This window comes from Mobula hypostoma, chromosome 15 (assembly GCF_963921235.1).
Source record: "Mobula hypostoma chromosome 15, sMobHyp1.1, whole genome shotgun sequence".
NCBI lineage: Eukaryota > Metazoa > Chordata > Chondrichthyes > Myliobatiformes > Myliobatidae > Mobula > Mobula hypostoma.
In genome coordinates, this window is record NC_086111.1 from 35888788 (window position 1) to 35915880 (window position 27093).

At 38.6% G+C, this 27093-nt stretch overlaps 1 protein-coding gene across 4 annotated transcripts in view; it reads left to right on the plus strand.

Moving 5' to 3' along the window:
• Positions 1–27093, plus strand: part of pdzrn3b (PDZ domain containing RING finger 3b) — a 276205-nt gene that overhangs the window by 170493 nt on the left and 78619 nt on the right. For 2 of the 4 annotated variants that reach the window (XM_063067898.1, XM_063067899.1), the window contains exon 1: positions 12471–12738. The exons of the other annotated variants lie outside the window; for them this stretch is intronic. In XM_063067898.1, the coding sequence (XP_062923968.1) occupies positions 12673–12738 (66 nt within the window). In that variant the 5' untranslated portion in view covers positions 12471–12672. Of the gene's footprint in view, positions 1–12470; positions 12739–27093 lie in introns of those variants that run through there. 4 annotated transcript variants of the gene reach the window in all.

A 27093-nucleotide genomic window follows, 5' to 3' on the forward strand; every position in this document is an offset into this window, starting at 1 on the left:
TACCTCCTCGCTAATTGCTGTCTCACGGTCATTGCTGATGAGGCCAACCATTGTTCTGTCATCATCGAACCTGATGATTTGGCTTGAGCTGGATCTAGCCGTAGTCATGTGTCAGCAATGTGACTAGCAGTGGGCTGAGCATGCAGCCTAGGGGGCGCTGGTGCTCAGCTAGATGGAGATCGAGACATTGCTGGCAACACAGACTGACTGGTCTTTCTGTCAAGAAGTACAAAATTCACTTACAGAGAGAGGTGTTGAGACTCAACCAGGCCAGTTAGCCGCCAGCTTCTTAGGGCTGATCATATTAAGCACTGAGCTGTGTTACATACCTCAAGGAGACCTTGTGACTTGCTTGTGAGAATGATGTCATGGTCTTTTGGAGGTCACCTGATGTAATTTTCCCGCCGATGTGAGGTTACGTGATGACATGTTCACCACGGGTATAAAAGGGAAGACCTCAGATGACGCAGTTGTTTTTTTTTAGTTTTCCAGCTAGAACATCTGTTGGTCTGTGTCTCCGTTTCTTTTGCCTATTTATTTTATGACGCAGTTTCATTTTTAAAATGGAGTTTTACATTCTGTTACGAGGTACAATAGTGCTGGACTGGCAAATTCTGCTGGATTTGTTGATGTACCTTTTTTCTGTAGTATTGGAGAGTGAAGACTTTATTGAAGTACAAGATATGAAGGATTAAGAGAAGTCGGGAATGTTCGGCAGTTTAATAAAAGATCGACCTTATTGAGTCTTCGTTGAAGAAGTAGCGACCTGCATCGAAGATAACTCTTGCCAAAAGAGAAAGGAAGTTCATGCAAGGTGCTGTCTAGAAATTAAGGTCAGTTGTTTTAAGCCGTTTATTTCCTTCATCGTGAATCCTTTGGACAGGACCAGCAGGGAAGTTGCGTCTATGAAGAAATCCTTCTCCAGAGAAATCTCTCCCAATTGAATGTATAAATCCGTTGGACTTTCGAATTTACCATTTTAAGAACTGTGTTTGATTTTACCATTTTAAGAACTGTTTTCGCATTTATCGCTCTTCAGTGCCGAGTGACGATTTGTTGAACGGCCGCATAGCGGTTAACTTCTAGATAAAGTTTTCGTTTGTTTTTACTATTTATCCATGTTTAATAAATGTTTGGTTGTTTTTATATGGCCTGTCTCCATTGATATTCATTGTTGCTGGTTATGTAACAGCTGAAGTCGACAAATGGTATCCTGGTGCGTGAGGAACCATTTTCCAGCTGGGACAGGATGGAGTGGAGTCCAGAAGCTATGGCATCATCAGTGCTTGTTCTGCTGCAGCTGAATCAGATTGCTTGGAAAAATCTGTCATCATGGAATTATTCTTCAGTGTGTTATTATTCTTGGTAGAAAATACTATAAGATTCCACTCACACTATCGATCTGAACATGTGAAATTTTCCTTTAGTACCCAGATATTGTTGTGCTATAAAAGTAAACTGGTTCATGAAATCCCAGTGTTGCCCTTGAACTTCCCTATGGGTCTTATACAGGAGTATCAGTGGTGCGTGTTGCACCAGATTGGTTGTATTTCAAATGCTGGCATTCCACCTTTTGCAAGAGCCATGTTATATTTGATTACTTTAGAATTAAACCATGGTCCATATTCTCTGGCAAGTGGACATTGACAGGTGTAATTTCCTGGCACTAGTTACATGGTGATGGAAATCATTGCCAAAACTTATTTTTTCTATGCTAACAAATTTCTGTGAAAATGCTTTCAATAATACCAGTAGCTTGGTGAAGGTCAGTTAGTGGTTTCCCTTATTGCTGTTTTTAATATTTGTAGATGACCAAATAAGTCGTTAAATAATGAAACACTCCTTCAATTCTGTCCTTGATGCAGAAATGATTGGCAAAGTGGCCGATTCCTGTGCTTGAATGGATAGAGGTTTGATATGAAAGCTTAAGAAGATGGCAGCTTTTCAATACAGATGATGGGTACCCTTTGTCCAAGTCCATCAGCAGAAATCTAGCCATTTTATTTAAGCTGAAACTCAATGTACGCTGTGGCTGTGTGTGGTCTGGACAGCTGCTCTATTTTCTATCCTGGAGGACATGAAAGTGCATCTGTTGTGGGACATAGTTTCAGTACTCCAAACTCTTTCATTTGAGTTGTGATGTGGAATGAAATCTGGATAATGTTTTATCATTTTTGGAAGTGGTCTAATGAACTTTTTCTATTCATTCATAAAATGAGCTTGCTTGCAAGTATGATTTAAAGTAATGAAATGTATTGTTGAATTTAATTCACCATAATCAAAAATGAACAAATTTAACTTTAAGATATGACTTTTGCCAGCATACTTTATATAATATAAGTTAGCACAGAAGCAGAGAAAGCAAAGGAAAATAACTAGTACAGTTATTAGATCATTTTGGTTTTACTTCTGTTTACATTTTTATTAAACTTTATTTCTCAAAATAAAGACACAGGATATAGAATAATGGAGCAGCAAAAGGACAGCAAGATCCCAAATGGTGAGCTATATTGGAATTTCAGGATATGCTATATCTACTAAATTATAACATTTATTGGATTGTAGAGGGTTAATGAAGGAAGGAGATATTCATAAATTAACTGTCACATCTTGTAACATATCCATGAGACCTTAACAGGAGTAATAGTCCCTGTGGAACTGAGGATGACCTGGCAGCCAGGGAAGAACGCTTTTCAGAAGGTGTTCTGTTTCCCTTATTTTAAATAGATGTAAATTTTAGTGTTCTTTAATGAAGTCATATCCTATTGCTTTGAGCAGTATCTCTTATCAGAATGTCTCCACTGTGCTATTCGGGTCATAATCCCTGCTATGTTATTAAAAATAGATTTACCTTTGTAATCTGATACAACAGAAGAAGGTGTTACCTGACTATCTTGCCTCAACTTACTTAACTTTTGTCAAGACATATGTGGAATTTCTAGACCACATATTTTATTTTTGTATCCTATCATGTTTTCATACTAAATTCTAATTTTGCAGTGCATTCAAGAACATAGAATCCTGTCCAAGTTTTACTACCTGGATGAAACTTTGATAGAGTGACTTGGCAGCTTAAACTTCACTTCATTGAAACCAGTTGGCACTATTATGGGCAGGCTCCTTCAGATCAGTGCTCAGGTGGCAAAATTGGAAATTACTCACAATGGCTCAAATAGAACGATTTATAGCAATGGTTATAATTACTTTTATGAACATACATGGAATGACTCACAACTTAGGAAGATGTTAGAGTCACACAGCACTATGGCACAGAAATCGGCCCTTCAACTTTTCCAACTCATGCCAAACTGTTATTCTGCTGAGTCACATTGAGAAGCACCTGAACCATAACCCACCATACCGTCCTATCCAAACTGCTCTCAAGTGCTGCAATGGAACTCAAATCCATCACTTCTGATGGCAGTGTATTCCACACTTGCACCACCCTCTGAGTGAAGAAGACCCCCCTCTCAGGTTTCCCTTAAACGTTTCACCTTTCAACCTTAACCTGTGACATGATCTCTAGTTCTAGTCTCACCCAATCTCAGTGAAAAAACCTTATCTATGCTCCTCATAATTTTGTTTACCTCTATCAAATCTCTCCTCAGTCTCCTACACTCCAGGGAATGAAGTCATAACCTTTTCTACCTTTCCCTACAATTCAGATCCTCAAATCCCGGCAACATCCTTGTAAATATGCTCTGTACTCTTTCATTCTTATCAATATCTTTCTTGTAAGTAGATGTTCAGAACTACACACAATTCTAAAAATTTGGCTTCACCAATACTTGTACAACTTCAATATAACTCAGCTTCTGTACTCTTTACTCTGATTTATGAAAACCAGTGTGCCAAAAGCTCTCCTTACAATGTGTGACATCATTTTCAAGGAATTATGGATCTGTATTCCCAAGTCCCTGTGCTCTACCGTACTCCTCAGTGCCCTATTGTTTACTGTGTAAATCCTACCCTGGATTGTTCTGCCAAAGTGCAACACCCCACACTTGCCTGTATTGAATTCTATCTGCCATTTTTCAGCCCATTTTTCCAGCTGGTCCAGATCCTGCTGCAAGCTTTGATAACCGTCCTTGATGTCCACTATGACCCCAATCTTGGAGTCTTCTGCAAAGTTGCTGATCCAGTTTATCACATGATCATCCAGCTCATTGATATAGAAGACAGACAACATTGGACCCAGCACTGATCCCTGTAACCCACCACTAGTCACAGGCCTCCGGACAGAGAGGCAGCCATCTACTACCACCCTCTGTCTTCTCCAGGTAGGCTAATATTAAATCCAATTTACTGCTTTATCATGAATGCCAAGAGACTGAATCAGCCTCCCATGCAGGATTTGACAAAGGCCTTGCTAAAGCCCATCTAGATAAATTCCACTGCCTTTCCTTCACCACCTTTCCTAGTAACCTCCTTGAAAAACTCCAGAAGGGTGGTTAGACATGACCTACCACATACAAAGCCATGTTAACTATCTCTAATCAGGCCCTGTCTATCCAAATGGGGTTGCATGAAGTTTTCTTGACCTAGGTATTCATTGATCTGGATCCACTTTAATTTAAATTTTTAATGGTTATTTAAATGTTGCTCTATTAATGAGCAAGGAACACATATGGTTTCATATGGTATGTAACATCAGTTTCCGTAATGACACTTAATGATAATTCATAAACATTAACCATCCTCTGCTTCATTATTTTAAACTTAAATTCAAAATGAAAATATTCTTGCCATTAAACCTCTTCAATAATTGCAGTATGGCTTAAAATGATTTAGAATGTGTAGTTTACTTTGAAAGAATGGATAAATTGTCCAACGTTACGTCAAATGGTGGTTGGTTCATATACAGTTATCGTCAGTAATCAGACAGAGTTGGTCTTTGAAGTGAAGATAATAGACAAATTCCAGTGACTATGAGCACAATGCAAATATTTTTGAAAGACTTGCTGGTAATTGTGTCAGATGGCTGGCCAAGTGTTTTGGCTGGCTCAAGGAAATTACAGTGGGTGTTTCTGTGATGTGATGTAAAAAGGCTGAAAGATCTATGCAAGTGCTGCACTAATTAGTCATGGTTGTTAATTGGTATTTCTACTGGATGCCTTTATTGGCAGCAAGTGCTTCCATCACTAGTGACGTGGGTATACAGGATGGAAACTTGAAACTCTCGTCACACCCTGTCATTCAATGACTATCAGTATATTATGAAATCCTAGTCTCAATCACGTTTCTGATGTGCGGCTTTTGCAAAATAAATATCCTTGCTCAATATCATTGAGGAATGCTGATGCATTCTTTTCTCTGTGTACTGTTGATTTGGCTTCAATCCAGGCAATTTCATAAAATTAAAGGCAAGAGATGAGATTATTAGGTCTCCTGAGTGCGTACTAATGAGCATCATCAACGCCCGCCTCTCTTATACAAAGCAATAGTCTTTTATAGGATTTACAATGCAGGCGTGACAATAGAACAGCATGTAAATTGCTCCTCATCAACTGACACACTTACTCTTTGACATACAGACATTGCACATTATAAAATGCCAAATAATGGCATCATTGTAATTTAGCAAGAAAGGTAGGAGCAGACTGTATGACATGCATAGCATGCACATAGGGGAGGAAAGTGATTTTTTTTAGCAATACCACAATATTTTGTTTTTGAAAGCCAAGTTAGATATTGATTTATGAAGATGTTCGAGAAGATTAAGTGTCACCTTCAATTCTAGAATGAACACTTTCTTCACAAGTATGTAATTGACACACTTTGCAAGTTTGTGGCATCAATCAAATTTATAAAGTAGAATAATAGACAGGACATGCCATTCTGCAGGTTCCTTCCTAAAAGCAATTAAGAGGTTTGGAAGCTTTTAATCTGATCTAGTCTATCAAAATTCCTCTCCACTAACTCCCTGGTTCTCTGCCTCAGACTTTATGCCTCCTTTGACCATGTTTCTGAACCCATTCCTACCAGAATGGTTTAGGACGTTCCCTCTCTCAGACCATCCTGAAACCTTCTAATTGACTAGGGCATGTTTCCTATTCCTATATTTCTATGTACATGTGATAAATAATAAAGCTGAATCTGTATTCTTCAGTCAGTGAAAAGTAAACTGCAGATGCTGGATATTTATTTATTATTTGATTTAGAAATACAGCATGGTAACCATCTCTTCTTGCCCAAAGAATCCACATCGTCCAATTACACCCATGTGACCAAATAACCTACTAATTCCTACACCTTTGGAATGTGGGAGGTAACCAGAGGACCCAGAGGAAATCCATACAGTACAACTCCTTACAAACAGCGGTGGATTAAACCCAGGTCACTGGCACTATACGCTAACTGCTATGCTACCGTGCCACTGGAAAAAAAACAGGAAATGTTAGTCAGGCAGCATCTGTGGAAAAAGAGACCCTGCGACCACACTACATGTTCCAGTACCTCTCCCATCACCATTCAGGGCCCTAATCAGTTCTTCCAGGTGAGGTAGCCCTTCACATGCAGATCCATTGGCGTCTTTTAATGTATCTAGTGCTCTTATGACCTTCTCTATGTCAGTGAGCTCGATGCAGATTGTGGGATTGCTTCAATGTTCAAAGTAAATTATTATCGAAGTGCATATATGTCACCATATACAGCCCTGAGATACCTTTCCTTGTGGGCAATCTCAGTAAATACAAGAAACACAATATAATCAATGAAAAACCAGTCCCAACAAGGTGGACAACAAACACTGTGCATAAAAAAACAAAAAACTGCAAATACAAAAAGAAGAGGAAAAAAATCAGCAATCAACAATGAGAACATAGACTGAAGAGTCCTTTGAAAGTGAGTCCATTTCTTGGGGAGCAGTTCAGTGATGGGCAAGTGAAGTTAGCCCCACTGGTCCAAGAGCTTGATGCTTGAGAGGTAATAACTGTTCCTGAACCTGGTGGTGCAGGTCCTTAGGCTCTTGGACCTTCTTCCCGATGGCAGCAGCGAGAAGAGAACTTGGCCTAGAGGGTAGGGGTCCTTGATGATGGATAATGTATTCTTGTGACAGCGTTTCAAGTACTTTACCGTGATGGACTGGGTCATATCCACTACCTTTTGCAGGCTTTTCTGTACAAGAGCATTGGTGTTTCCATACCAGGCTGTGATATAACCAGTCAATATACTCTCTACCACACGTCTCTTGAAGTTTGTCAAAGTTTTAGATGTTATGCTGAATCTAAGCAAACCTCTAAGAAAGTAGAGATGCTACATCGCTGTCTTCATAATGGCACTTACATGCTTGGCCCAGGACAAATCCTCTGAAAAGACAACACAGAGGAACTTAACGTTGCTGACCCTCTCTACATCTGATCCCCGATGAGGACTGGTCATGGACCTTTGGTTTTCTCCTCCTGAAGTCAGTAATCATCTCCTTGGTTTTGTTGGCATTGAGAGGTTGTTGAGTGGCACAACTCTGCCAGATTTTCAATCTCCCTCCTGTATGCTGATTTGTCACCGCCCTTGGTTCAGCAGACAACAGTGATATCATCAGCAAACTTAGATATGACACTGGAGCTGTGCTTAGACTCACAGTCATAAGTATAAAGTGAGTTTAGCATTGCTGAGTATCTTTACTCCATCTGCCATAGCAGCTAGGATTTCCCAGTGTCCGGCCATTTTAATTCTAATATCAGTTTCCACTTCCACACTGAGATCTTTGTCCACAGCCTCCTCTACTGCCAACATGAGGCTTGCAACACACACAAAATGCTGGAGGAACTCAGCAGGCCAGGCAGCATCTATGGAGAAAGGTACAGTCGACATTTCAGGCCGAAACACTTCTGCAGGACTTTGGCAGTCCTGTCGAAGGGTCTTGGCTCGAAACGTCGACTGTACTTTTTTCCACAATTGCTGTCTGGCCTGCTGCGTTCCTCTGGAATTTTGTGTGTGTTGTTTGGATTTCCAGCATCTGCTGATTTTCTCTTGTTTGTAAGATGAGGCTTGACACAGTTCAGAGGAAGAGCACTTCATATTCCGCCTTGGTAATCTCCAACCTGATGGCATAAATGTTGATTCTCTAACTTCTAGTAACCATTCGCTTTGTCCCCTTTTATTTAATCCCTCTGCCCCCATTGCCCTTCTCTTTCTCCCATCTTCTCAATCTACCTATCAACCACTCATCCCTTCCTTCAGTTCCCCTCTTCACCTCTTTCCCTTTATGCCATAGTCCACTATCCTCTTCTATAGGATTCTATCTTCTTCAGGCTTTTGCCACTTCCACATATCAGATTCCACTTTTTTATGTCATCCCCACCTTCCACCCCTCCCCACCGCGCCACTTCCCTGCCTATTACTGTTCTTACCGAGATCCCCCTATTAACTGCCAGCTCTTCCTCCAACCCCTCCTCTCAACTTCCCGAACTAGCTATCTACCCTCTTTCGAGTCCTGATGAAGGGTCTCAACCTGAAACATCGGCTGTCCATTGTCCTCCATAGATTCTGCCTGAGCCACTAGGTTCGCTCATCGTTCTGTGTATTGCAGCAGACCTTTTCTCTCATCACTTAGACCTGAAATAAACTTATAGAACACTATAGCACAGAAACAGACCATTTGGCCCATTTAGTCTGTGCCAAACCATTAATCTGCCTAGTCCCAACCACTTGCACGCAGACCATAACCCTCCGTACCCCTCCCATCCATATACCTATCCAAATTTCTCTTAAATGCTGAAATCAAACCCACTTCTCCCACTTCTGCTGGCAGCTCATTTCACACTCTCACCACCCTCTGAGTAAAGATGTTTTCTCTCAAGTTCTCCTGAAACATTTCAACTTTCATCCTTAATCCATGGCCTCTAGTTGGAGGCTCACCCAACTTCAGTGGAAAAAGCCTACTTGCATTTTCCCTATCTGTGCCCTCATAATTTTGTGTACCTCTATCAAATACTCTCAAACTTCTACGTTCTAGGGAATAAAGTCCAAACGTTCTCAACCTTTCCCTACAACTCAGGTCCGCAAGTCTCCGCAAATTCCCTGTAAATTTTCTTTGCACTCTTTCAATCTTAGTTGAATTTCTTTCTGCACGTAGGTGACGAAATCTGACCACAATACTCCAAATTTGGCCTCATCAACTTCTTATACAACTTCAACATAGCATCCTAACTCCTGTACTCAATACATTGCTTTATGAAGGCCAATGGACCAAAAAGTTTCTTTATGACCCTACCTACCTGTGATGCCACTTTCAAGGAATTGTGGATCTATATTCCCAGATCCCTCTGTCCTTTCACACTCCTTTGTGCCCAGCTGCTCACCATGTAAGACCTACGCTGGCTGAATCTTCCAAAGTGCAACACCTCACACTTGTCTGCATTAAATTCCATCTGCCATTTTTCAGCCTGTTTTTTTCCAGCTGATCTAGATCCTGCTGCAACTTTAATAGTCTTCCTCACTGTCCACTACACCCCCAATCTTGGTGTCATCCGCAAATTTGCTGATCCATTTTACCACATTATCATTCAGACTGTTGAAATAGATGACAAACAACAACGGGCCCAGGACCGATCCTTGCAGCACACCACTAGTCACGAGCCTCCAGTCAGAAAGGCAGCAATCTACAACCACTCTCTAGTTTCTTCCGTGAAGCCAATTTCTAATTCATTTCTCTACCTCATCTCAAATACCAAGCATCTGAACCTTCTTCACCAACCTCCCACGCAGAAACTTGTCAAAGGCCTTGCTAAAGTCTATGTAGACAACACCCACTGCCTTACCTTCATCAACTTTTCTGGTGATCTCTTCGAAAAACTCAATAAGATTGTTTAGACATGATTTACTATGCACAAAGCCATGTTGACCATCTCTAATCAGTCCCTGACTGTCCAATTAATTATATATCTGGTCCCTTAGAATATCCTCCAATAACTTTCCCGTTACTGATGTCAGACTCATCAGCCTATAATTTCTTGATTTATTCTTAAAGCCTTTTGTAAACAATTGAACAATATTAACTATCCTCCAGTCTTCCAGCATCTCACCTGTGGCTAAGGTTGTTTTAAATATCTCTGCTTCTGCCCATGCAATTTCTGCACTAGCCTCCCAAAGGATCCAAAGGAACATATTGTCAGGCCCTGGGATCCAATCTAATTTGCAGACTCCGTAATTTGTGTAGGGCCCATAACGTTGCTGCTGCATTGCCTCATCTATAGACTCTGTGTCCGTCTCACAAGTAAATGCAAATGCAAAAAGTCCATTTAGAATCTCCACCATAGTTACCACTCTGATCTTCCAGAGGATAATTTTGTCCTTTGCTATCCTTTTGCTTTTAATAGATCTGTAGAAGTCCTTAGGATTCTCTTTCACCTTGTCTGCTCGAGCAACCTCATCTTCTTTTAGCTCTCATGATTTCCTTCCCAAGTGTTCTTTTGCATTTCTAGTGCTCCTCAAATACCCCATTTGCTTATACCTGCTCTACACCTATTCACTTGCTTCTTAGCCACGGCCTCAATATCTCTCAAAAACTATGGCTCCCAAAACCTGTTATCCTTACCTTTTATTCTGACAGGCACATACAAGCTTTGTACTCCCAAAATTTCACTTTTGAAGGCCTCCCATTTACCAAGTATACCTTTGCCAGACCCAATCCACACTTGCCAGATCCTTTATGTTACTATCAAAATTGGCCTTCCTCCATCAACCACTGGCTGCACATGACGGTTTCAACAACCTGACTCCCTTCCTGTACTGACTGCTCAGACCAAACCCTTTTTTCCTCTTCAGATCGTGGCCAGGCCCCTGATTTCCTTTATGTATATTGATTCCGTAACATGCCTTAAAAGGTGTCTGTTTGATGCTAAGCAGTTGTTCAAGTTCGTGTCATTCAAGTTCAAGTTTAGTGTCGTGGGCCTGCATACCTAGGGTATAAATGCCATGACAATTTTGTTTTTGTTGCACAATACATTACAAACATGACAAACATAAATAATATTAAATTAACATAAGTTATGCATAACTTACAAATCAAACAAAAATAGACATAATGGCATTAGTGAAAATTGGGGGAAATATTGTCCAAAGTAGAATTAGGGTTTTGCAAATTTGTTCAAGAGCATGATGGCAGTGGGAAAGAAGCTGTAGGTGAACTTTGAGGTGTGGATCTTCAAGCTCCTGTATGTCAAGTTCCTGATGGCGGAAATGAGAGGGAAGTATGGTGCAGATGGTAGAAGTCCTTAATGATCTGTACTTGAAAGTAATGCCTCCAAACATGTACTAGCTTACCACTGGTGATAATCTATGCTCTCTCATGAAGACTGGGGTGTACCTGTGCTATTCGCTCCCAAATGAATCAGTGTCTTAGGAACCACATGGTAGAATTGGAGATACAGAACAGTATTTTTCACATTCATGGGATCTTGTGGATTAAATGTGACACTCATACAATACTGCAATATCAGTTATATGGAACTATCGTTTTCAACACTCCATTCCTGCTTGCTATCTTTTTTCCATAAAAGCATTATCTCTCCCTGGCTAAAGACAAATTACAATGTCTTCTTCCTTCTAAAGCTTGTTAGACTAATGGATGTCACAAAATCCTAAACCTACAAGTTACAGTATCTGAACACTGTTCGGTTTAGTAAGTTCACTGCTATATCCATTGATAAGTATTCACAGGAACTGATGGGCTAAGTAACGAGATATATGCCAATTAATACAATAAGAATTATTAGAATAGCCGATGGTTTGTTTATATTTAATCCTTTTCCAAACTGAAATCCTCTGAGCTCTGAACAAAAAGATTAATTAGGATTGTAGTTGTATGTAGAATAATTCCACTAAGTTAGATTTCGAGGCACAGACTGATGTAATGGCATTTCGTAATGTGCATTTATCCCATGGAGGTCTCCTCATTTTGAGGAATCCGTAACATTTTCATGGTCTGGAGACCCTCACTTATCTCTGGTCAGGAAAACTATGATGCAAGACATTAAGTTACAAGCAAGAATTGCTGTAGTAAAAACAGTTTCTACACTATTTCACAAGTAAGTTATTTATGTTAAAACAAAATTGCTCAGTATGCAAAACAACGATGTTTTTATGATATGGAAGTCAAATACCCCTTGTAATTAACATTCTGTTACAAATATGCTTTCCGATAAATTGCCTTTCTTAATTGTGTACAGATGAAGCATAATAAAGTCAGCGTGGAACGCAAGTGAGGAGCCTATCATTTCTTTGTAACAGCCGGTGAAAGCTCGACTTCAAACATAAGAGGTGTTAATATTTGTCATGATATTTTGCCAAAATAGAGCAGTTGATTCTTAATTAGGGAAATTTCATCTATCATAGTCAACAATTATGACCTCCTGTATCATGACTTGTCATGAATAATCAATGAGGGCTGATTAATATGCATGAGCAGCAGTCTATATAGTGTGCGCTGAAGCACGATTCAGCAGCTTGACTAAAGCAGAGGAGGAAGCGTTAGAGTGAGCAACTGAGAGAGTGAGAGAAGGGGGCAGTTGCTTTCTGTGACCTGGGCTATCTCTGCTACCAGTGTAATTTGTCTCAGCTGACGTGATTCACCTAGGTTACTTGAAGTGACATCCACATGAATGACAGTTAACTGAACCATTTTAAGAAAAAGAACTGGACGAGGAAGGCTTTCTCACAAATTTTTCCAACATGGGATGCAATTTGTGCTCTCTGCAGAAAAAAGAACAGTACAAACTGCTATATGAAGTTTGCCAGGTAATCTTGGTTCTTTTACTTTGCATGTGTTATTGAAATTTAAAGTAGGAAGTCTGCTTGATCCTATTTAAACTAATAAGTTTGTAAACATGATGGAAGCAGGATTTTCAATAATTTTTTACATTCTTTACTGTTCAGTTGAAGTTACTGCTTTTCTTTGTTATTATCTGTGACCATAACAAGAAATGTGATCATTCAGTAGCCTGAATATTGTAGAATGAGATTTTAATTGGGATTTTATTATTGTGTAGATATTGTGATTTCATCAATGTATCTTATGCAGAGTGCTAAATATGCCTTTGACATTTATAGTTTCTACATACAGTATTTTGAGGTTCTCTATCTCAATGTTTGTGGTTGGGAGTCTGAAGTTTGTCATCAGCAAGTACGTTAAGCATATAAGCAGCGTAATTACTTATGCCCCAAGAATAAGAAGTCCCAAGTGAATAATAAAATCTGGATCAACTCTTTCATAAGCATACCATAATGCTTTTAATTTTAAAGTCCTTGTGTGTGTGTGTGTGTGTGTGTGTGTTTCATAACAGATTAACTCGTAGTTCTTTCCAGTTGTAATCTGGTGGAAAAAAAATGGTTTGCCTGTGTTGCTCTTCAAATGCTTACACATTGGCACAATATGTGTGTACTGCCTCTAACCAACTGTAATGTCTGTTTTACAGCAGTGGGTGGCACTGTAATTCAAGCAGGCAGGTGACAATAGCACTTAATGTTTAAAGCATTGCATTGTCTGAATAAAGGCTTTCAAGCTATTTAAAAAATATTACAAAGGTATTTAAGTGTGTTCTCTTCTGAATTTTCTATGTTTTCAGAAACAAGGTTTTATAGCCTAATTTACTTAATGATGTAAATATTTGAATGGAATGTCACTGAGAAAATAATATTCTGTATCAGTGCATTTGATTTTACTATTAAAACTATTATACATTTGCTGCTTTTTATTGTACAAAAATATAAAAATGTGACATTCAGCATAGACGCAAGTATCTAAACACTAGATCATCTCCAGTCAATCTACTACTCATTGTTCAAAGAATACAGTCAAATAATAGCTGCTCCAAGGATACAAAGCACGTGGTGGTAAAGTGCAATTTTAAAGTGGAAATGACAACAGTTGCCATAAATACTTTGAATATTGAGATGCAGGAGGCAGACCCAGCCTCCTCTTCTTCCATTGTTTGTTAGCTGCTGCAACTTTTCCCAGCTGACATTAGATTCTTCGCTCTCTGTTTTACCACAATCTTAATAAGGACAAGATTAAGTCAATTTAAAAATTTGTGCTCCAGTAGTTGATTTTGGGGAAATAAATTATTTTGTTGAGCATGTTAAAATCATCCCAACTAATTATCTTGTTCATAAATTAGATTTTTTTAAAATAGATTCTTTCCCCAAAGCTTTGGCATTGGCCAAGTTTCCATGACAAATGGTGACATGGATAAGACTTTGTCATTGATGTGTTATGATTTTGTAAGGCTATATTGTATTTGTGTTATTTGTTTTCAGGTTTGTTCCTTCACTAACTGCTATTCAGCTCACAGCCTGATTGTATTGACTTCTATCAATAATATTTTTTCAAAGTATCCTATATTCCTATTGATTATTTTTAAGCCAACATTCCACTTTATCCCACCTGGAAGTGCTGAGATTTGCATAATCAAAGGAAACCAATAATATTTAAAAATTTTGGCACAGTTTAAGCCTTTGGCAATGAAAACCATTTTCAAAATTAATGGAAGTAGTTAGTAGTTTCACACTACAATATTGCAAAATGTCAATCATCATGTAACTCTGTTTCTAAATTAGTCCTCCCTGTCATATATTCCCTTATCTGCACTTTTGGTTATCCTATTCAGCAGTCTGATGTTAAATATTGTTCTTGAGAGGAACAATAAAGTTGCTTCCACTATGCAACATCATGTTTGTTTCTTTTTTGGTATTTTGTTGCAGTACCTTCATCCCTTCCCTGCAGACAGTTCCCCACTCCCCACTACTAGTTCATGAGATTACTATGTTTAATCACATTTTGTTATTTGCCACTTTTGCAAATACATTTTAGCTAATTTAATAACTTTTGGCGTCTTTTTACTGTCACTGTCTTTCCATTTTCCTGGTGGTTTATGATTTAATTGACATTTCCAAAGTACAAATTGTCTGAATTTTAGCTCACATAATTTCATTGTCATATACAGAATTATGGTTTTGCCTATGTCATTTAATTTGGAACTTCCTAAAGGTGTTACTCCACAATTAAACTTTGCAGTCCTTCTGAAATCAGTACCAAATATGCTGGTGCATATTGTGGAAATTTTTCTTTGTCCTTTGCTCGAGTAAATGAATCCTTATTATTTTATCAGGCTTTAGAATAGTTTTAGGACTGTGGATGTTTTCTTTACTTGCATCTTTCTGTGCTTCTGGGGGTCGATTATCCCGCTAATGATCGCTTTTTTTTTGCATTTGCTTCTGAAATTCTGAATCCTTTTCAGTTTTTCCATTTCTTTATTGTGTTCTACATGACTTGCAATGTGCATTCTTTTTAAATTTAATCAGTCCTTATTACTGGATTTTGTGTCATGGCTGTTCAGGGGTCCTCGTGTTCTAAAGTTTTTCTGCAAAGCTTTCAAGAGTGAGGGAACATCCTGCTCAAAAGGAGCCAGCATAGACTTGATGACTGAATGGTCTCCTTATATCCCAAAGTATATTATCTTGTCATTCTGTTTAATTTGCAAGCACTGACATTGAAAGTACTAAACAATAATTACTTAAGTTTGAACTCTACATCTTTATAACAATAATTTGTGTTAGATTAATAGTTGCCTTTGATGAGAAGTACAAATGTATAAATGTTTATCAATTACAATTACTGTTAATTTCATTTTGCAGTGAAAATTGAATTTGTGCATTAGGTAATCTTTCTAAGAGCCTGAAGAATGAGCTGGCAAAGATAATTCACAATTTTCGAATACCTATTTATTTAACATTTCTATTCCATCCTGAAGCTATTGTGTTGCAATGACACCAATGTTTTGTAACATCCTTCATATCACCTCTGGGGAATTGATGGCATGATTTAAATATTCAAAATGTCCCTGAATGCCCTTGATTGCAGTGAGTTTTCAAGTAAGTCTCTGACAGATGCCTGTCTCATCTTTTACATTATAAATTAAATGTATCTTACATTTGTTAGCCTCCATGTGTTGAGTTTTTTGTTCATTCAATATAATGGAGGTACTTTGTCACAGAGAAATGTTCATGGTTTGATGAATACAACTTTGAATCTAGCACTACTGAGGGGAATTAGAAAGAAGCTCATTAGAACAACTGACCTGTTTTTTTCCTATGAGTTCCCTGCTGATTCTAGTGGTTGGACAATGTGGAAAATTAAATAGCTGGCACTGATGCCATTTCACATTATGGGCAGATAGAATATTGGATTACTTCCAGCAGGAACATCATTCTGAATGACCACATGTGGGAAAATAACCTCAATATACTTAAGATGACCTCACTGTACATTGCTTTCATTGCTGACATTGCTTTCAATTCCTCTGGTCATACTGAACTTGCAAATCTTGCATTCAACCAAAGATATCCATATTTTACATGAAGGAAGTGTGTATTGAAGATCTTTTACATACAGTTTCAGTAAAAGCTATCATTGTTATATAAAAGTACATTGATGGATAGCTGGATGGTATAGTGCATAGAATTAATCGATATTGCTTAAAAGTGTATCTTTTGTGCTTAACTGTTGTATTTCTCAGGTGCTGTTACACTATTCTTAAATAACTGTTGCTTATTCAGATCTATCACTTCAAGAGGATACCTAGAATTGTGGGCAACTGTTTTCTGCCAAAATACCTGTCACAGGTACATAAAGGAAAATAGTTTTAGCAGTGAGTAAAACTTGAGTGTTTTATACTCGTTTGATGTACAGTTGGAATATGGAGATTTTTTGAAAACACGAGCAGATAAAGCATACTAAGTTACAGTGATCTGGAATACCTTCTGGCTTTTATGTGTCTATTACAAGTGTTACCTGTTTAACTGAAAAAGTATAGCTGTTTTGCCGGTATGTACAGCAGCAAAGGGAGATGACTCTCTCTGATGTGAATACCACACACAAGCTAGCAATGTAGATTGATCTTTTGATGAATGGGAAATAGTTACGTGTAGAAATGTAAAATTTTAAATATGAATCTCTTCATAGTCAAAAATATTGACGTGCACTTAATTTAAATCATGTTTGTAATAATCAATCAATCACATAGATTTTGAATGTAACCTCAAATTCTGAATGGTTGAATGTTGGATAAATTGGACATCTTCATACCCCTCATTGTTGAACAGTGTCAGGGAATACTCCAGTCACTGTACAAAGCTCAATTAAGTTGGTTTTATATAAAATAAAATATAAAGTTTAGTCGTCACTGTTAATTTCTTATAAATAGATCAAATTACTATAATCCAAATTTGTTACGAACAGAAGAATTGATTAAAACAGCAGTACTCAATGCTTTTCCTTAGCTGAAACCTTGATTATATAGAATAATATAACCTTGACATATAGAACAATGATGCATTGCTTTGTATTTTTGTTTGAAATAACCTGTCACATTTTTAAAACCACTCACCAACTCTCTTAATAACATTCATTCTAAGTTCTAAACTCCAAGAGTGAGGAAACTGCCGAACAGTTGTAGAAGATATTAAAGTCTTCCTTGATATTTCTGAGCTAGAGATTGTAAAGGAAGTAATCAACCAAGGTTCTCACTCCCATCTGTTGAAATTTGATGTGTGTGGGTATTGGATGAGGATAGGGAATGGGTTGGTTCCAGTGAATCACCAGACTGATCATTGTTGACAAGGCCAACAAAGGGACAGTAAACAGTTTGCTGCATTGCTGGTTGTTGGGAACTATGGGTACATTCAGAGAGAAAATCAAGAAAATGATTGACAGACCTGACTGAACGCTATTAGATTTATGATTGTCATGCACTCAAATACTTTTATGATGAGTTTGTTTTCATGTGGCTGCACGGACTTGAACATGTGACAGTAATAAATAATTTGTGGTAAAGAGAATGAGGAACACTTAGGTATCATTTGTTACAATCTGTGTCAGAGCTCCTAATGTGACCAGGTTTTTAAAATTTTAATTATTCAGCCGTATAGTATGAAGCCACTCACCTATACATGAAGGGAAATTTACAGTGGCCAGTTATAGTGCTAACATGAAGGTTTTGGGATGTGGGAGAAAATGGGAGTAGCCGGAGAAATCCAAATGATCTTGAGGAAAATGTACAAGCTCCACACTGACAACACCGGAAGTCAGAATTCAACCTAGGATGCTGGAGCTGTGAGCCAACGGCTCTACCTCAAGCTTCACTCTGTCAGTTAAAGGGAAATTTAGCATGATTTAGTTTATGTGATGTTGCCAGACACTAATTGCACATGAGACCCTTTGCAATGCGTACGTCTGAAAATGGCTCAAAACTGCGTTGATGTCTTTCTTTCATAATGTCTCACCTGTGCAGAGGAGACAGTTGGATTCATGGGGCAAGGAAAAGGAAAGATTTGTTGGGAGGACAGAGTTTGGGACTGGGAAGAATATCCTGTGTTCTAGTAAGGTATTATAGGGAAAGTTATGGAGGGGTTCTACTGTGAAGACTGTTGGGTGCTGGGTATCATGGACATGAGTGTCATATGCACAAAATATCTGTATCAAAACTCCAATTAACAAAGTCCCAAATGATATTCACTAGTCAGGCTTCTTAAAATTATTCTGCGTAGTGCCTAAAAACGTTGTAGTAAGCAGTAGAATTTCTAGGCCTAAGTTTTGTGATGATTTGGTCAGCTGTAGGTGTTGTGACTGGAATTGTATGATTAACAGTCTAATAACTAAATATACAACAAGAGAAAAATGTGTAGTTTTGCACCATTAACTTCACATTGCTTCATATATAAATTACAGGCAACTCACCAAGCTGCTTTAATGAAGAGAATTTCAGCAGTATTTGTGGATAAGGCAGAGGTAAAGCATGATGAACTGTATATTTGATCCTCTTTGTATGGTCCATTCTAAAGAATTACAAATCATTGTACTTCCAGGAACTCTCCTTAACACATTTCTTTCTCAGGATAATAAAAGCTTTAGCATTTTGTCCAAAATGCTCCAGTGGCAGGTTTGTTTTTGACTGAGTTTTCATTGATCAACTGGATTTCTTTGAAATTCTGGATTATTTTAATTTTTAGCTTTACATCCTTGAGTGATTTTGGGATCTGTCTAAAATACCTTAAAACTACCAAATGGAGTGGAACGTGGTGCTCCAGCCCTGGTTGATCGAATGTCAGTTGTTTAGATTGAAGGTTGCTGGTTCTTTGTGGAAACATAATCATTACTCCAGCCAAATTAATTTTCTTTTAACAGGAAAAGTTGTTAGAGCTGTTAGCTATCTTGTAAAAATGTTTACATGTGGTGATACTATTGGTTTGTAAAAATAATAGCTCATTATTCTCCTTGTGCAGTTTCCACAACAACATTTAAACCTTTTGTGCTCTAAGGCTGCAGGGTTTGCTTTATCCCATTATTCTTGGCTTCCGTGCCGAATTATGTACTAAATTCCCCTGTTTATTGATTTTTGTGAGGTCCATTAATCTGGTTCTGTAAAGCGCCAGAATCTCATTTGTTGTTTTTTTATATATATCAGCACAAAAAAACTTGTACAGACACACATATATGATGCAATATTAAACAATATTTAATGTCTGATGTATACAAATTTGAAACAGATTATTTGGATTAGGCTACAAGAATGATTAGGATTAGAGATTTTTTAATATCTGATGGACATACGTGATACTTGAAGTGTGAAATTATGATGATTTTTCTTGCACACATCAACAACCAGGTTAACTATGTCGTCTGGCTTACGCTATTACCACCTGTCCTAATTGGTGCATACATGGCCAGGTGCATTTCCACTTCATTAGGTTTTTAACTTTACAGATGGTTATTGTAACAGATTTGTCAGATCTTCCTTGTTTTCCATCTGATTTCCGGAGCTGCCTTTTGCAATTCACCTGGCACCAGTGAGTTTCAATTCTTCAAATAAGTCAAAAGAATTTTACCGGTTTTTCCCTATTCAACAGTTTTTTTTATGAGCTAATACATTGAACACAATCAATTAAGTGAAATTTTCAACTCTGCCCTTTACCACCAGTATTACCTTGAGCACAGCAAAATCCCTTTAAAGTAGTCAGGTATTTGTTTAAACAGGGTGATAGTTCACAAGAGCTTTCTTTTACACAGAGTATTTAATTTCAGCTTTACAGCCACTGATTTACTCAAGCTACAGAAAGGACTCTGTTTGACAGGCTGGAGACCTGTAATCTTCAGAAACTGCCCCTTAATGACGGTGGCGCCTGTCTGTAGCTCAGAATTCCCTTTCTTAATTGGACATTTTTGAGAAACTGGCAATTGAAATTTTCCACCTGAATTGACCATGAATAATTTATGTGATCCAATAGCATAAAGAGATAAAGTGCTTGGTTTTGATTATGAACTTTATTTAGGGTTTCCAAATACATTCCAATTTTTGTTTGAGTCAATATTGTAATGTTTGTGCTTTGTTGGTGGACCTTTCAGTTTTTGTGACAGTGCAGTGAAATGGAATGAATCTCACTTTTTTTTTGCTAAAACTTGGCAGTTTTCTTGACCCCATTGCCATGGTTTCTAATCACAGTTCTATATCAGAAAATCAGTTTAATTTGTGTATTTGAAGTTAACTAATGAGCAATTGAAAGAATTTATCACAAGATTTTTATTAGCATTACATGCTCTGTGAAACTCAGTACCCAGTAAAGGTTCAGGAAATGTTTTAATTTTTCTGACATAACATTTTGCTAGATATTGGTAATGAATCCCGTTTATGCAATCTGTTGTGCATTTCTTCAAATAATTAGTTGTTTTCATCTATCATAAACAAAACTTAACACTAATTTTGAAACACCCTTATTTTTACTGAACTAATTTGTATTACACATTTGTTTTTATGCTGTAACAGTACAATTCAAGATGTCACATTTCTGAATATATATTTTGAAAGAATGATTTTTTGAACAGCATGAAAGGTTAAACAAAGAGATACCAGTACCAATCCTACTAACAATGTCTGTCTGAATTTAATTTCTAAATGTAGCCTGTACTGGCAGACAATAGCTTAAATTTCTCCATTAAATCTAGTACTTATGAGTGTTGATGGGATGATTTAGAAATTCCATCTTAAATCAATCTTCATTTATTTCATAGACAGACTCATATTTCAATCACTTCTAAATGGTCCTGATACATCCACACATCTGTCCAATGTACTGAAGCAGGTGGCAGAGGTCACTGGGGAGGAAAAATTGGAGTCTGTCACTCACTGCTTCTTGAGTACGAGACTGCCAGGAAAGGAAATGAACTGAACACCGAAGCGAACTCTCTGCATCTGACATTTCTTGGGGCCTCCACCAAGCTCTTCTGTAACTCCAGCTGTTCATATCATTCCCTAGAGAGGCTGTCGGTCTCCCGCCAGAACTTTTGCAGGTGACTAGCAGAACTTCCATGATAATTCAAGACCTACTTGTGACTGGGTTATTTTACCAATAGTAAGTAAGCTTTAGTACACGGGGAATAGTTTAGGTCAATGCAGTCGTGCGGTTTTATTTCAGACTACTTATCTTTCTTTTCTGATAAGGTGGACATGATATGATGCTTTAGAGAATACAGCGAAGTTCACAAAATACAATTCTTTATATTTTGTTCTAGTTTTTTCAAGATAATGTAACTCTAACCTGCACAAGATACTTGATATTGAAACAGTGACAAAACTATTGTACATTTTCATTTGATGAATCTGCTAATTAGCTTCATTCCCTGCTGTATTTCTTTACGAAGCTATTTCTAGAGAACGCCTATGCATAGTTAAACACAGAAAATACTTTATATAAGATCATAAGACTTCGGAGCAGAATTAGGCCATTCTGACTATCAAACCTGCTCTGCCATTTGATCATGACATATTTATTTTTACTTCTCAACCCCATTCTCCTACCTCCTCCCCATAACTTTTGACTGTCTTACTAATCAAAAACCTATCAACTAGATCTTTGATTTACTTGCAGACCCCAGTCAATTTGGATTGGTAACAACACCTCCTCCACAATGACCATTAGCACAGGTGCACCACGAGGCCGTGTGCTTAGCCCTCTGCTCTGCTCACTTTATACTTATGACTCTGAAGTTAAGTACAGCTCCAATTCCATATATAAGTTTGCTTGGTGGTGATGAATCAACATCTAGGAGGGAGATTAAAAATCTGATGAATGGTACCCCTCACTCAATGTCATTGAAGCCAAGGAATTGATTATTAACTACAGAAGGAAGAATTTGGAGATCCATGAGCCAATCCTCATCAGTGAATCAGAGGTGGAGAGGGTCAGCAACTTTAAATTCTCAACATTATTATTTCAGAGGATCTGTCCTGGATCTGGGTCTTCCTTAGAAGTCTGCAAAGATTTGGCAACTCATCTAACATACTTCTATAGATGCCCAGTGGCGAGTATACTGACTGGTTACTTCATGGCCTGGTATGTAAAAAGCGCTGCCCTTTAATGGAAAAGCCTACAAAAAGCCCAGTCCATCATGGGTAAAGCCCTCCACACTATTGAGCATATCTACAAGGAGGGCTGTTGCAGGAAAGCAGCATCCATCGTCAAGGACTATTCTGGCCATGCTGACTTCTCACTGCTGCCATCAAGAGGGAGGTACGGGAGCCTCAGGTCCCACACCACCAGGTTCAGGAACAGTTATTACCCCTCAACCATCAGGCTCTTGAACCAGAGGGGATAACACACTCAACCCAACACTGAACTGATTCCACAACATATGGACTCCCTTTCAATAACGCTACATTTCATGTTCTCGATATTTATTGCTTATTTATTTATTATTACTACTTAGTTTTCTTTCCCTTTTTTTATTTATAGTTTGTTGTCTTATGCACATTGGTTGTTTGCCTGTCTTTGTTGCATTGATTCTATTGCTTCTTTGCATTTACTGTGAATGCCACAAGAAAATGAATCTCGGGGCAGTATATAGTGACATATATGTACTTTGGTAATAAAGTTGCTTTGAACTTTGAACTGTGCTTTGAATTTACCCAATGACGCAGCCTCCACAGCCACCTGTGATAAAGAATTCCATAGATTCACTATCCCTCTGGCTAAAGAAATCCTTCCTCATCTCTGTTCTAAAGGACATTCTTTTATTTTGAGGGTATGCACTCTGGTTCTAGAGTCTCTTTACTTGTTACTTTGTCAAAGAACTCCAAAAGATTTGTTAGGAAGATTTCCCCTTTAGGAAACTATGCTGATTTCAGTCTATTTACCAAGTGCTTCCATGTACTCTGAAATATCAGCCTTAATAATGGACTCTCAATTCTTACCAACCACTGAGGTCAGGCTAAGCAGCCTATAATTTCCCATCTTTTGCCTCCTTCAGTGGAATGGCATTTGTGATTTTCCAGTCCTTTGGGACCATTCATTATTCTAGTAATTTATGAATGATCACTGCTAACGCCTCTACAATCTCTTCAGCTACCTCTTTCAGAACACTTTGCTGTAGTCTATCAGGTCCCGGTGACTTAACTACCTCAAGATCTCTCAGCCTCCCAAGTACCTTCTCTTTAGTATAGCAACTACACTCACTATTGCCCCCAGACTCTCTCAAATTTCTGGCATGTTGCTGGTATCTTCCACAGTGTAGACTACTATCGCAAAATTCTTACTCTGTCCCCCATTACTGTCACTCCAGTGCCATTTTCCAGTGGTCCGATATCCACTCTTGCCTCTCTGTTACTTTCATATATCTGGAGAAACTTTTGGTATTGTCTTTTATATTATTGCTTAGTCTGCCTTTATATTTCGTCTTCTCTCTCCTTTTGCTTTTTTAGTCACCTTCTGGTGGTTTTTGAAATATTTCCCAATCCTCCAGCTTTCCACTAATTTTTGCATTATTGTAACTTGGCTTTTATGCTGTCTTTGACTTCCCTTGCCAGCCATAATCATCTCATTCTCCCCTTAGAATTCTTCTTCTTTGGTATGAAATGAGATGAAACAGAGACTGGGCACAAGCCCATGATTGACTGCATCTCTCATCAATCTCGCCAATTAAAGCACTGAGGAAGATTGAAATCATCGAGGTGGGTGCAGAGGCAATTCAGTGTTCAGTGCTTTCTCCTAGTCTCTCACTCGCTGCTGCCAGAGGAAGGTGTCTGCGTGTGATGGCCTCTCTCTCCTTCTCGCTCATTGCTCCCAATGGAAGGTCTTTGCACTTGAATGATCTCTCTCTCTCTGTCAATTCTGTCGGAGGATGGTGCCAGAGCAAAGTTTAATCAATGCATTTTGTGGACTGTGGACTCTAATTCACATTAATTATATTTCCCAGTTTCTTGTTGCTCCTTTTTTTTGTTTCTAGTTTGGGCGATTTCGAATCAGGGTGCCCTGCAGAGCTGAAGTTACACAGAGCTGAACTGAAATATGTCTTTTGATTTTGTGTTTTCTATTTTTTGTTTTCGCTTGTATTTTTTTGTTGCAGTTTGTGCAGATTGTTTTTATTGCGTGTTAAGGGGAGGGGAGCTGATGTTTTTTTTCTTTGAATGGATTCTATGTTTCTTCTTTGTTTTATGGCTGTCCATGGGGGAGACGAATCTCAGAGTTATATACTGCATACATATTTTGATAATAAATGTACTTTGAATCATTTGAATCTTCCAATCCGTTCCCAGAAAATCCTGCCACTGGCGATCTACCATCATCCCCGTTTGGCTCCCCTGCCAATCAGCTTTAGCCAGCTCCGCTCTCATGCCTCTATAGTTTCCTTTACTCAAATCTAGTAACAGTACATCTGATTTTAGCTTTTGCCTCTCAATCTGCAGGGTGAATTCTATCATATTATGTTCACTCTGCCTATGAGTGGTTCCTTTATCTTAAGCTCCCTAATTAAAACTGGTTCACAACATCAAATCCAGAATTGCCTTTTTCTTTGTGGGCTGGACCATGAACTGATCTAGAAACTATCTCATATGCATTCTACAAATTCCTTCTTCTGGGATCCAGTGCCGACCTGATTTTCATAGTCTATCTGTATATTGAAGTCTTATGGTTCTCAATATTTTAAGGGCATGAGATAAAGTTTCACAAAAATCATTTATTTAAAATTGGAATCACAAGACATTAAAAGAAGTGTGTTAACCTGGGTACATATTGGGTGAGGAAAAAGTTTGTAGCAAATGGTTATAGGAGCACAACACAGCTCAGTCCTCAGGTGAATCATGTATGGCATCCCAAGAACCAGACTTAAGATATGCAGAAGCAAAGATTCCCTGCCATCCAAAGATGAGTATTAGGGCCATTTCTCCTATGGCCTTAAATAAAAAGGAGAATCAGAATTAGGTTCAGTATCACTGTCATATGTCGAGAAAAAGTAGTGAAGTAGTGTTCATGGATTCAATGTCCATTCAGGGGTCAGATGGCAGAGGGGAAGAAGCATTGAATCTGTGCCTTCAGGATTTGGTACCTCCTTCCTGATGATAGCAGTGAGAACAAGGCATGACCTGGGTGGTTGGAGTCCTTAATGATGGACATCACTTTTGAGGCATCGGTCCTTGCAGATGTCCTGGATACTATGGAGGCTAATGCCTATGATGGAGCTGACTAAGTTTACAACTCTCTGTAGCTTACTTCAATCCTGTGCAGTGTCTCCCTACCACAACCCCCTCCCCACCCCACACCAGACATTGATGCAGTGAGTTAGAATGTTCTCAACAGTACATCTATAGAAATTTGAGTCTTTTTGGTAACATACTCAAATTTCCTTAAACTCCGAATGAAAAAGAGCCATTGTCATGCCTTTTGTGTAGCTGTTTCAATATGTTGGTTCCAGCTTAGATCGTCAGAGAAATGGCACCCAGGAACTAGAAATTGCTCACTCTTTCCACTCTGATCCCCGACAAGGACCGGTGTGTCTTCCGTCATCTTACCCTTTCTGAAGTCCACAATCAGTTCTTTGGTCTTATTGACATTGAGTGCAAGGTTGTTGTTGTGAGACCACTCAAATAGCTGATATATCTCACTCCTGTACACCTTCTTATCACAGCTAATATTCTGTATCATCTGCAAACTTATAGATGGCATTTGAGCTGTGCCTAGCCACACAGACTTGGGTATAGAGAGTAGAACAGTGGGCTAAGCACATGTCCCAGAACTGTGCCAGTGTTGTCAGCAAAGTGCAGATGTTTTTTTCTGATCAGTATAGGTTGTGGCCTTCCAGTTAGGAAATCGAGCATTCAGATGCAGAGGCCCAGGTGCTTTAGCTTTTCGATCAGAACTGAGGAATGGTTGTGTTAAATGCTGAGCTGTAGTCAGAACACCATCCTGACATAGGTATTTATGTTGTGCAGGTGATCCAATGCCGCAAATAAAGCCAATGAGATTGCATCCACCATAGCCCTATTGTGGTGATAGGCAAATTGCAGTGGGTCCATATCCTTGCTGAGACAGGAGTTAATTCTAGCCGTGACCAACTTCACAAAGCACTTCATCAGCGTAAATGTGAGCGCTACTGGACGATAGTCATTAAGACAGCTCACCCTGCTCTTCTTGGGCACTGGTGTAACTGTTAACCTTTTGAAGCAGGTGGGAACATCCGACTGTGGGGTTGAGAGTGTCTTACTTTGTGCTGCTTGGCTGCAAGCAATTGGCAAAGTTCAGTGGGAATAAAAATGAAATGGTGAAGCTGAATTCCTCAAGACCATAAGACATAGGAGCACAATTAGGCTATTAGTTCCATCAAATCTGCTCTGCCATTCGATCATGGTTGATTTATTTTCCCTCTCAGCCCCATTCTTCGGCCTTCTCACCTCAACTTTTGAGGCCCTGACTGATGAAGAATCTATCAACCTGTTTTAAAAATACCCAATGTATTCTGAGGCTGTGCCCTCTACTCCTAAACTCTCTCACTGTTTGAAACATCCTCTCAACATCCAATCCATCTCAGACTTTCAATATTAGGTATTTATCAGTGACATCCCCTCTCACTCTTCAGATTTTCAATGAGTACATCGTACACTTCAGATACATTAACCCTTTTCATGAATCATTTTCATGAACCCCCTCTGGACCCTCTCCAATGCCAGCACATCCTTTCTTACAATACTCAGAACTGCTTACAATACTCCAAGTGCGATTTGAACAATGCCTTATAAAGCCACAGCATTGCATCCTTGTTTTTATATTCTA